The 11,614-nt window shown below is 42.0% G+C and overlaps 1 protein-coding gene across 1 annotated transcript; it reads right to left on the reverse strand.

Annotated features, from left to right (window-relative positions):
- Window positions 1-269: 269 nt before the first annotated feature.
- On the reverse strand, window positions 270-11,390 carry LOC125481506 (coiled-coil domain-containing protein 6-like). The gene is made up of 3 exons (XM_048593156.1): window positions 11,113-11,390; window positions 9,997-10,121; window positions 270-1,821 (listed from the first exon to the last, which is right to left on the reverse strand). The coding sequence occupies exons 1-3, from the start codon at window positions 11,246-11,248 to the stop codon at window positions 1,627-1,629; spliced, it is 456 nt and encodes a 151-aa protein (XP_048449113.1). The 5' UTR covers window positions 11,249-11,390; the 3' UTR covers window positions 270-1,626.
- Between the last annotated feature and the right edge of the window lie 224 nt (window positions 11,391-11,614).

Raw genomic sequence — 11,614 nt, forward strand, 5'->3', positions numbered from 1 at the left:
CTGCCACCCAAACTCATCGGGACAATCCCAGCTGGCTGCCTTGGCTTTGAGAAGTTACCTCAACAGAGACCAAAATTGGCATCTGGAGCATAAAGCCTCAGTGAAGTCACACCAGCTCAGTATGATCAGTTAAACAAAGATCTAGGTTTGTTATAAGCAATGCTGCAAAACACAGGGTTTACATAAACAGCTGGCAGCTACCTGTTCTCTTCACCCCCTTCTCCCCAGCATGGCACTTCTCTTATTGTTTCAAAAAAGGACACTTAACATTTTTGATGCTGCTGCAAAGTCAAACCAAACAATTTATTTTTGTTGGATGAACGGAAAATTATAGTTGCGGTTGCTCCCTTTTATACAGTGTACCAGTTTGTATTATTGAAGCTTTCATTACAGCCAAGAACTTGCCCTCTCCGCAGCCTGTCCCTTAACTACCAAGCAGTACAGAATTATTTGGCTACAATTGCATTATATCTAGGTAACTGGAAAGGATTCCATCTCAGTTAGCAGATTACACCACAATGCATCTGTTCAAAACACAGTTACTTGTTTTTTCAGTCACATCTTCAAACCCTAATAAAAACCGATTTGGCAGCAAATAAAAACTATTTGTTCTTTCAACATGGTACTTGAATTTGCAGGATTCACCAATATTTCAGCTGATGATTTCTAGTCATCAAAAGCAGATATTTTACAGCAGGCAACATTCGCTCAAAATCAGCACAACACACGCCAGTTCGCTTGCCTAAATTATTGACCATCTACAAAGCCCACAGACATTAAAACCTAAGTTTACAGATTACATCAAAAAATGTTGATTGCTGGATTGAAATATGAAATGTTACTGATATTTCCTGTTGCCACAAGCCAAATCCATAATAAATTTGTTAATTAAACTCAGAAATGATCCTTGCCAAAATGGTACTGATTTGCCAAAACTGGTTTTGCTGGGAAATAAAAGCAGTCACAGCACATGGCAGAAATTCAATACTGAATCTGTATTAAGCTTATATGCTATTTATTTGGATACAAATCATACCACCTGTAGACATTAGTTTTAGTGATGGTGTTTGACAAGTCTGAATATTTCCCCTAAAACTCCGTTACCACTTTGTTCCAAAATGTAGTGCTAATTCTGTAAATGCTTGGCAAAACCCAACAAGACACAAAAGCATTAACACTGAAGCATAAACACAGCCTAGAAAACAAGACACATCATGCTTGCAATTACTGCAAAATTTGTAATGAAAATCATCGAAAGGTCTTCTTGTGTAAGTGTGTGCGTGTGTTTTGTTTTACGAATCTGTGGAATGAAGCTTTGGAACCATCAGGACATTCAATCATGTACTGTTATCACCAAATGGATGTGGCAGATATTTGAAGCAACAAGATGAAGGTTGTGCATGAGGTTCCAGTCAACACTGACAAAATGCAGTAAAATTAGTGTTGTGGACAAACAACACCGGCTGCCCTCCAGACAAACATTTACAACACAGTTAGCGGTGAAGCCTATATAATCTCAGTGCAAATAAGTCAAATCCAAAAGATGCCAGTTAAGCCTTTGGCTTCAGTAAACTGCTTTAGGTCATCAGTCCACTCTGGGTGCCGCTGCTTCACAGCACGTGCGCTTTATGGTGGAGGAGGAGCAGGAGGATATGCTGAAGGCTGGGGATGAGCTGGTTGAGAAGTTGCACACTGAAGTGCTGGCTGGACTGGAGGAGGTGGCGGTGGCGGCAGCTGAACCACTGTCTGTGTGTTTGGGGAGGGCGGAGGTGTCGGGCGTTTGAATTTGTCAGGGCTGTTGCTTCTTCTCGGGGAAGGCCTCTGCAAAACAAACAAACACATATAAGCTTAAGGACATGGGGTTAAAACCGTACAGATCAAAACTTTTCGAAAGTCACTTCAAACAGAATGTGGAGCTGGAGGGGCACAGCAGGTCAGGCAGCATCAGAGGAGCAGGAAAGCTTCTTCTCCCTGAACCTTTTTCTGAAGAAGGGTCTCCCTGAACCTTTTTCTGAAGAAGGGTCCCGACCCGAAACGTCAGCTTTCCTGCTCCTCTGATGCTGCCTGGCCTGCTGTGTTCGTCCAGCTCTACACTTATCTCAGGCTCCAGCAGCGGCAGTTCATACTATCTCACTTCAAACAGAATCTACCCTGCTGCCCAGAATTACTTACAAAAGAACAGGTCTCTGAAACTGAAGGAGGTTCAGCCACAGGGATGTGTTGCAAATGATGCAACATGAACAAAAACATCTGAAAATGTAAACAATTTCACTCTTTCTTCATTAAGGTTAACTGCTGAATCGGCAAAAGCAAAGTGTACAGTTCCAGTATTAGTGAAGCAGACAGAAGGTGAAGATTCTAAGAAAGGAAATTACTAATGGGACAGGCAAGGCCATGAAAAAAAATTGAGAGCAAAGGGAAAATATTTTGAAGTCCAAGCCTTGCTTGACCAGGAATTAGTGTAGATTAGCAAGTAAGAAGGCAGATTTTTACATGACCTCGAGAATGTGTATATATGGTGAGAGACACATTGTGTGTGGCAAGAATGAGCGGTCAGCCAAAAGAATGTTGGCATGATCAAAGCTGGAGGCTATAAACCCAGAACTGAAGCTTTCGTCAGCAAACTTATGTTTGGGGGTGAGTAGCAATATTGCAGAGATAGAAACAGAAAATAGATAAATAAGTGGCCTTTGCAATAATGTAGATGGGTGGAAATAAGCTTATCAGAGGGTCAAATATCAAACCAAGGTTGCAAACAGCATGGTTCAATCTCAGACAATTGCCAAAGAAAAGGACAGATTAATGGTATAGGAAGAGAGTCTGTGACAGGGACTCAAGATAAAAGATCCTGTTTTATACTTAATTGGTGGAATGTTTTACTTTTCCAAATGCTGAGCATCAGAGAAGCAGACAGACCGTGTGGGGGAGGGGTTAAGGAGCATGCATTACAACTAGGTCTAATCTTATATTCACTCAAAACAACACACACATTGCAAAAACATTTATCACAAAGCAACAGTGAAAATCCCAGTTTGCACCTCTTCCTGTCAAACTCCAAAATCTCCCTGCATAAACAATGTTAAACCTCTCTCCCCACTTGAGCGCAACTCTCTACCAGAGTATATTGTTCATTCTTATCCATCAAACCCATGATCATGTTAAAAATCACTGTTCCATCTCTTGGCCTTTGTGTTTCAGTGGAAATAAACCCAGCTGTCATGTCTTGAAGCAGTTGCAAGATTATGAAGAGGCCTCTGTGGAACACAATCCAAAGAAACTCTCAATTCACTGTTAAGCATTTTGGTCAGGTGGATGAAAGCAATGGAGAGATCCTAGTTTTGAGACTGACATTTTCCTCGGATTTGTATGGCAACAAAGACAATGTCAGATGCTCTTTCAAAAAGGTCCGTAACAGATGCTGCATCTCTGGGTGGATTTCCTCAGCCATAGCAGAATTTTCGCTGTTTTGGGCAAGAGTGCGATATTCCAATCCCTCCCACAGGATGAGTGCAGAGCCTTCTGTTGAGCAAACCCTGACCAGCGGCGAAAATCTCTGCTGAAATACCAGAGACATGGACTTTGTTGTTTTTCATCTGTACAATTGTTTGAAGCAGCTCTGATTTATGGTGGTTCAACCATTGGTTCTACTACAGGATAGTAGAGATAGCTTGGAGAGCATCAGCTGCCATTATGGGATTATTGGTTGAGTTCATGAGTCCATATGTTCTTGTCCTTCCTGAAACCAGCTCCACAAGCATTCAAACAAACTCGGACAAAATCAATTATAATTAACAGGACACAGTGTCTGGATGGAAGTAAAGCATCTTTCTCACTAGGTCAAGTTTTCTCAACTCTCAAACGGCACCGTTCCAGGGGAAGGACAAAGAAAACGGCAGAGCCACAGACTCTCTGCACGTGCAGCAATACTGAAGTGACTGGGAGGAGCTTGCTATCAATTGCTCAAAATGGTGACAAGGTACATCACACAGAATCCTAATGCCTCAACAATAAGACCGAGCTTTGGCAGGGAAAAAAGCAAGTCTGCACTCTAGGTCTAAAGAAGGGTCAGTGGACCCAAAACATTAACTATGATTTCTCTCCACCAATACTGCCAGACCTGCTGAACTTTTCCCACAATTTCTGTTTTTGTTCCTGCACTCTGGGTCCCTTGAGATATCCTGTCCCATCTACCCAAAGATCTAAGGATCAAGAATCAGCCTAATCAGTCACATGAAGAAACGTCACATCAAAAACCCAGGAGGTGGCACAGACAACATCCTCAAATTGAAGCAGAGTCAAGCTGACATCACTGCCATCATCATAGTGAATCTACAATTTCAATCTACCTTCAAGTAACTCGCAATCCATGTCCTTATTCCTGGATTTTTCTAAGCAACATTATGCAACATTATCAATCACCTACTGAATATCCATTTCAGTCTCATGACCTACCTGATCAGTCACCTCTTCAAAAACATTAATTTTTCAAACAAGGCAAGCATTTCAACAAAGCTGTCCTCACTCGCCTTAATGCAAGCATGTCAAAGTGTCCTCAGGTTTTGGATTCGAAAATGTTTGCCCACCAAATAAAAACCTGCTTATCCTCCCTCTTTTTCACAGGTACCTCAACAAATCTGTTCAAGTTCAATGCCACAATGTACATGTTTGAGGACTGAAACAAACAAACATTGTAGTCAAAGTTTCTGCCATCTCCTTCCCAAAAGCATAACCATAAAAACTCTGACTTTGTTTCAAAAGAATGAATTCTTCTCCTAGTCAACTCAAAAATTTTCCATATCCCTCTACATTTTCACTTCTATCATTTAAGGAAACTGACAAAATATTTAATATTCTAGCCTCATCTTCCACAATTGGATTCCATTCTAGTGGTTTTTTTTTTAAACTGCTTTTGGAAGTACATCCTTTTATATTTGCTCGCCTTGTATTTTATTTCCTCTAAGCCCAAAATTCTCATCTCCATAATGCAACCTTTACATTCATGATAGCTTTTTCATTATGTTAGATCTAACATCATAGCTTGCATCCATTTAACTCAATCCTTTGCATAGCCCCCTAATCACTTTATGAGGTGTTGTGTTTTGTACTCAATCCATTTAACATTAATAGAAATTTATAAGAATTATTGCTACAATGAATTAACTGTATGGAACGTAGGGGCCACTCTTTCCTCAATTATTCCTCCGTGTCACGTCGTTTATTAAACTTTCATTGCATTTCCCAAAACTACAGCCAGCCTTTCTGGATAACAAGCAGACTAATCTCAGGAGCAATTCTGAAAGCATTATACAAACTTTCCCTACTGCGTACAACTATGGTTTCCACACTTAAAGAAGGATAAAAATGCATGAGAAGCAGAGCAGAGGGGGTCAGTCAGTTGATTCCTGCGGTTATGCAGAATGGTTGGACAGGTTAAGCCTGCATCCACTGGAGTTTAGAAGAATGAGACGCAATCTCATTGAAACAAAAGATTCTGAGGCGACTTGACAGCATTGATGATGAAAGGATGTTTACCCTTATGGGAGATACAGTAAATGAGGAGACAATTTAAATATAAAGGGATCTCCCATTTAAGACTGATGAGGAGAAATTCTCTTCTTTGAAATTTAGTCTGTGGAATGCCTCTCCCAAAAGAGCAGTGAAGGGAGCGTCATTGAATATTTTTTAAGGTTGAGTTAGATAAATTCTTGACTGACAATGAATAAAAGGGTAACTTTCTTTGAGGGGGAAAGGGAAAAAATGATATATAATTGGTCATACGGAAAATCTAACCCCCTTGGTCCGGAAACACCTCAGTGGATCTCTCTCCCACTGCAACCCACAGGTGATCTCCTCCACCCTGAAATATATTGCCTCTTCGTAGGATATGCGGAACAGTCCCTCTTCCATTGTTACACTTGCACCATCCCTCACCTCTTCCTCTGCTACATTGATGACTGTATTGCGCTCCCCGGAGGAGCTTGAACAGTTCATGAACTTTACCAACACCTTTCACCCCAACCTGAAATTCACCCGGACCATCTCAGATACCTCCCTCCTCTTCCTGGACCTCTGTTTCCATCTCTAGTAACTGTCACAACACCGACGTCTATTTCAAACCCACCAACTCCCATAGCGACCTGGACTATATCTCCTCTTACCCACCTTCCTGCAAGAATTCGATCCCTTACTCCCAATTCCTCTGCCTCTGCCACATCTGCTCCCAAGATGGAGTGTTCCACTCCTGGACATCCCCCTATTTCAAGGACTGTAACTCGCCCCTTCCGGTGATCAAAAATGCCCTCAACCGCATCTTTTACATTAGCTGCATCTCTGCCCCTGAACCCCCATCCCCCAACAAAAATAAAGACAGAGTCTCGCTGGTCCTTCACATACCACTCCACCAACTTCCGCATCCAGTGCATCATCCTCTGCCACTTCCACCCCAATTAAACCCCAAAGAGATATTTCCTTCCTGACCCCTACCTGCCTTTTGTAGGGACCGCTCACTCTGTGACTCCCTCACCCATTCCACACTCTCCAATAACCCCACCACTCTTGGCACCTTTCCCTGCACTGCAGGAGATACTACATCTGCCCCTACACCTCCCTCCAAGACCCAAAACAAACTTTCCACATCCGACAGGGGTTCACCCGTACATCCTCCAACCTAGTCTACCGCATCCGTTGCTCCCAATGTGGCCTCATCTACATCGGTGAGGCCAAGCGCAGACTCGGGGACTGATTCATGGAGCATCTGCGCTCTGCACGCGACAAATGACGACAAACGACAACACCTTCCGGTCACCAACCATTTTAACTCCCCGTCCCACTCCCTGGGTGACATGTCCATCCTGGGCCTCCTCCATGGTCACAATGACACCACCCACAAACTGGAGGAGCAGCACCTCATATTCCGCCTCGGGAGCCTACAGCCTGATGGCCTGAACATAGCGTTTACCAGTTTCAAAATCGCGCCACCCTCACCCAATGTTCAACCCTCTCTCTCCTCCCTGCCTCCTTGACCGGACACAACCTGCCCATCTTCCTCCCCACCTATCCACCCCACCCTTCCACTGAACAATCCCCACTACCCCTTACCTGTATCCACCCATCACCATCCCACCTACCTTCCCCCAGCCCCAGCCCCACCCCCTCCCCCTATTTATTTCCCAGTTCCCTTCCCCCTAGTTCTGATGAAAGGTTCCTCTGATGCTGCCTGACTTGCTGTGCTCCTCCAGCACCACAGTGTTGACTCAGACTTCAGCATCTGCAGTTCTTGCTCTCTCTCTTAGTCATCACCTGTTTGGTGGTTTATCATGCTCACTGAAAACCCTTTCAACTCTCTTCCAATTTCTTATTGCCACTTATGTGGATTCTGTCTGAACACAATTCTCAGTACACCTTTGTGGCCCACCTATGTAATAGAACCAATCAATACTGTCACATCAGCTCTACTGAAAAACAAATAATGATGAATTGTTATGGAGTTCCATTAAGTTTTAGTGCTTCGAGGACTTAAATTTGGGAGGACTGTGGAAAATGGACGCATTTCAGGATTTGTGGTAATAAAGTGGTTTAAGAGGTTATTAAAAGCTCACTGGATACTGGATTTCTTTATTAAACAAGGTTTCTTCTAAATCATAACCAGTGGTAGCTGCCTGCTTTGCTGTAGAATCCTGTCAGCACTGTTTTGAACAGTGACTAGTTTGTACAGGTACTTCTTTTGTTTGGAGAGAAATATGCTAAGAAAATGCTGAATTTGAGATCTGATTGTTCAGAACAAGCTGCTCAGCTGATCACTTAGATCTAAAAATAAAACCCTTTATATCAATTCATGATTAAAGCATTTTTAAAAAAGTGATTGAAGAGACATCAAGACTGTATATCCTGAACAAGTTGCACCTGTAAGCATTCAGACAATGAGCACGTGCATAGTTACCCGCTTTGTCGGTGCCAGCAAACACTACCTCATCTAAATAGATCAAGACATACCTTAGCACATAGATCCATCCACCCATCTCCTCCGAAATCAAAACCATACCACAAGTCTGATTTCAATGTCTTATCTGACCAATAAAAGGTTTGAAACATTCCAAAAAACTACTTCGAAGTTAATGTAGGTTATTAAAACATTTCCTGGGTTCAAAACCAACTTTGAATTTTTAGGGGACAGTACATTAACTGCACTAAACAGTTGTCTTCAGTTATTTCCCAAAGAACAGAAACACAAAATAGCTAGAGTAGGCCATCCAGCCAATTGTGCCTGATCTATCACTCACCAGAATCTTGACTGATCTCTCTCTCCATTCCCCTTGACACCTTTAGTGTCGAGAAATCTCTTAAAAATATTCAGTGACTTGGTCTCCACTGCCTTTTGAGGGACAGAATTCCCTGGCTCACCACTCGTGAAGAAATGTCTTTTTTTTTTGTCCTAGATGGTCTACCCCATACGCTGAGACTGTGACTCCTTGTCCTAGACACCACTGCCAGGAGACCAGCATCCTTATATCCAGTTTGTCCAGCCGTGTCAGAACTTTATTTCAATGAGATTTGTTGTGAACCTCTCAGTCATCCCAGGAATCTGTCTGGTGAATCTTCATTATACTCCCTCTATGAATTTCTCTAATATTTTGTTATATTCCTCCATTTAAACTTTCCAGACTCTTATCCTTTCCTATCCTCCCCACCTCCTTGATTTAATTGAACAATTAAATATTAAATACCTGCATCCCACTAATCAGGTTTGTTCAGTTTTCAAGCAAATCTGTTTCCCAAGCAGAGTTGATACTTTTTCCTTACTATTTAATTTTGCACCCTTTCACAAGCACTGTCCTTCAAGTAGAGCCTGAATTAAGATACTAATGTAAATAAGCTTGCCCTAAAATAAGCATTTCACTTAATATTGTTGGACAAGGTGGTTTTGGTTCATTTGAGGTCAGTGTTCCTGGTCCAAGTACATCATTGGAGGATTTTCTCACGCTGGTGTCTTGGGATAATGGGATTTTCAGTTCCTTTGTCAATGATGCTCTCGGCATCACAAAATCAGAAATGGTGATTTTGCTGATGATTACATGTTCCGCCTCATCACAACTCCTCAGATACAGGAGTAATGGCCACACATAGCAAGACCAGGACAACATTCTGACTTGGGCTGATATGCAGCAATTGCACCACGCAAATGGTAGAATCTATTTTGAACAAGAAAGAATTTAACCATCACCTCTTGATAGTCAACTGCATTACCTCTGTCGTGTCACCCATGACCACCACCCGATACATTCCCAATGACCAGAAACTGAATTGAACTGGACCAGCCATACAAATACTGCAGCTACAAATCAGCTGGGGAATTCTGAGATGAGTAACTCACCGCAAAACTTCCCAAAGCCTGCCCACTGGCCGCGGAGCACAAGTTTGGAGTGTGACGGAGTTCCCAACAACAGCCTGGATGGGTACGGTTCCAAGAAGCTTGATGCCATCCAGGTCAAAGCCTGCTTGATCAACACCACCTTAAACATCCAATCTCTTGATCACCACCAGTTTGCACTACCTACAAAACTCTCTACAGCAAATCATCAAGCCTCTTTCAACACCATCTTCCAAACCTACAATCTCTATCAGCTAGAAGCTAAGGGCTTAAGTCGCATGGGTACACCATCACATACAAGTTCTCCTCCAAGTCATTCATCAGACTGACTATAATCACTGTTCCTCCCTTCTTACTGAGTCAAAATCACAGAACCCTTTTGGGACTGCACTGGGCTACATCTACTTTAACACGGATTGCAGCTTTTCAAGAAAGCAGCCCACCAATACCTTCAAAGGCAATTCGGAATGGGCAATAAATGCTGGTCTTGCCTTTGATGCCCATATTTCATGCAAGGATTAAAAAAAACTCTAGTTTTGTATGAAATGCTCCAGTGATTAGTTAGTTATCCCTCTGCCATGCAGAAAACTATATACAAACAGACCTAATTCACTAATTTCTTAACTCACCGCAATACCATGTGAAGTTCCCATATGCTGTACATGAAGACCAGGTGATGTGTAATAGGACATTCCAGCACGAGTCAAAGTAGTAGGTGGAGTGAAACCAACACTGTGGCTTGCATATGATAGCCCTAGAAAGTATTCACACACAGCTCTGGTTATTTTCCATTAACTGCTTCGAGTTGAAATACAATCCAAATCTTATTTGCAGAAGTGTTATTAACTTCACAAACAGCATAAAGCCATTTTTACGCAGTTTTGTGCACTCTACTTTGAATGCAGAATGAGTGGTTTCCAGCTCCCTCTGGTGTCATAATGCTTTAAGACAAGTTAAAAAACATACAGCTTAAACCAGCAAAACTCAACCGAACGATGTTGCACAAGGTATAGCATCAAGTAGGATTCAAACTCAGTCCCTCCTAAACACTAACATCAGTCTACTATTGCAACTGTCACGAACATCACTTGACAATGTAATCAGTGTGTCAGAATCCTTTTGTTAAAGAGGAAAATTCTCCCTCAATACAAAATGAATCCTCTTAGGAAAGTGACTACAAATATTACGAGTAAATATGATTCACTATTTAATTCTAAAAATTGTTAATTCCACTGCCTCACCCCCCATCCCAGGGGTTCCACTGTTACTCGTAGTCCACCGATAGCCTGCCAAATGTGAACTAAACAGCGTCAACAGATTATTGTTATCATTATAGTAAACTCTGGTCATTAACCAAAATCAGGAACTGTCGATTGATCTTGATTCCAGTACTGAAGAAGAGTCACTGGACTCAAAGTCAACTCTGTTTTCTTCCCAGAGATGCTGCCAGACCTGTTTTATCACCACTCTGTTCGTATTACTGCAAATTGTTAGTCTATTTCCCACTAATGAGTATGAACATCAACTCAAAATCCGATGCCACCAGGAATGATGCATGGCATCATTTTTTCTGTACAGCTTAGTGTTACGAAACAACTCCCCTGGCCACTCGGCTACCTGGAAGCTTTTCTCTTTGAACTTTTAGATGGATATTATTCTCCACTTATCTAGTAGAATGCATTATTGGAAGTCAAGAACAGTTAAAAATTCTTAGTTCAAGTAAGTATATCAAGTTTAATACATACCAGGAGATATAGGCCTGCTGGAACTTGGAGATGGCGTGTAAGGAATAGGACTGGATACAGTGCGAGGTCTAAGTCCCTGTGCAGACATCTCATTAAAATATCTGGAAAAACACGAAAGCTGACTAAGCTGCCACATACATTAAGCCACATGTACACAAAAATCAGAAGTATTAAAGACTCGACCTATAGAAATGATCAAAATGTCTCATTTACTGTCAAATTCCTTGAACAAAATACCCAGTAAAATTGGCATCCTGATTTTGAAACTGATAATAATCAATGAGTTATTGCACATGATTAACCACCTCAAAAACAGCAAGCTGCACATCTGGAACCGGGCGTGAAGAATCAACAGTGTGCGCCACATCTTACCAAACAATGCATGAAGCTCGTGGCAGTTCTTTCATAATGGTTCAGAGACACACAATCCATCTGCTTATATGCAAAAAGCATATCGATACAACTGCACGTGGAGAATTCCACTTCAGGTTCCGTTTGGGAG

This window comes from Rhincodon typus, unplaced genomic scaffold (genome assembly GCF_021869965.1).
Source record: "Rhincodon typus isolate 14 unplaced genomic scaffold, sRhiTyp1.1 hic_rhity00002409, whole genome shotgun sequence".
Taxonomy (NCBI): domain Eukaryota; kingdom Metazoa; phylum Chordata; class Chondrichthyes; order Orectolobiformes; family Rhincodontidae; genus Rhincodon; species Rhincodon typus.

Bases quoted from the DNA above. Each gene is read 5' to 3' on its own strand.
- LOC125481506 (XM_048593156.1), bottom strand. From the start codon at position 11,248: ATGTGGCAGCTTAGTCAGCTTTCGTGTTTTTCCAGATATTTTAATGAG. The intron at 10,122-11,112 runs GTATGTATTAAA...AATACTTTCTAG, and splicing joins CAGCAGGCCTATATCTCCTG to GGCTATCATATGCAAGCCAC. The intron at 1,822-9,996 runs GTGAGTTAAGAA...TTTGTTTTGCAG, and splicing joins GAACTTCACATGGTATTGCG to AGGCCTTCCCCGAGAAGAAG.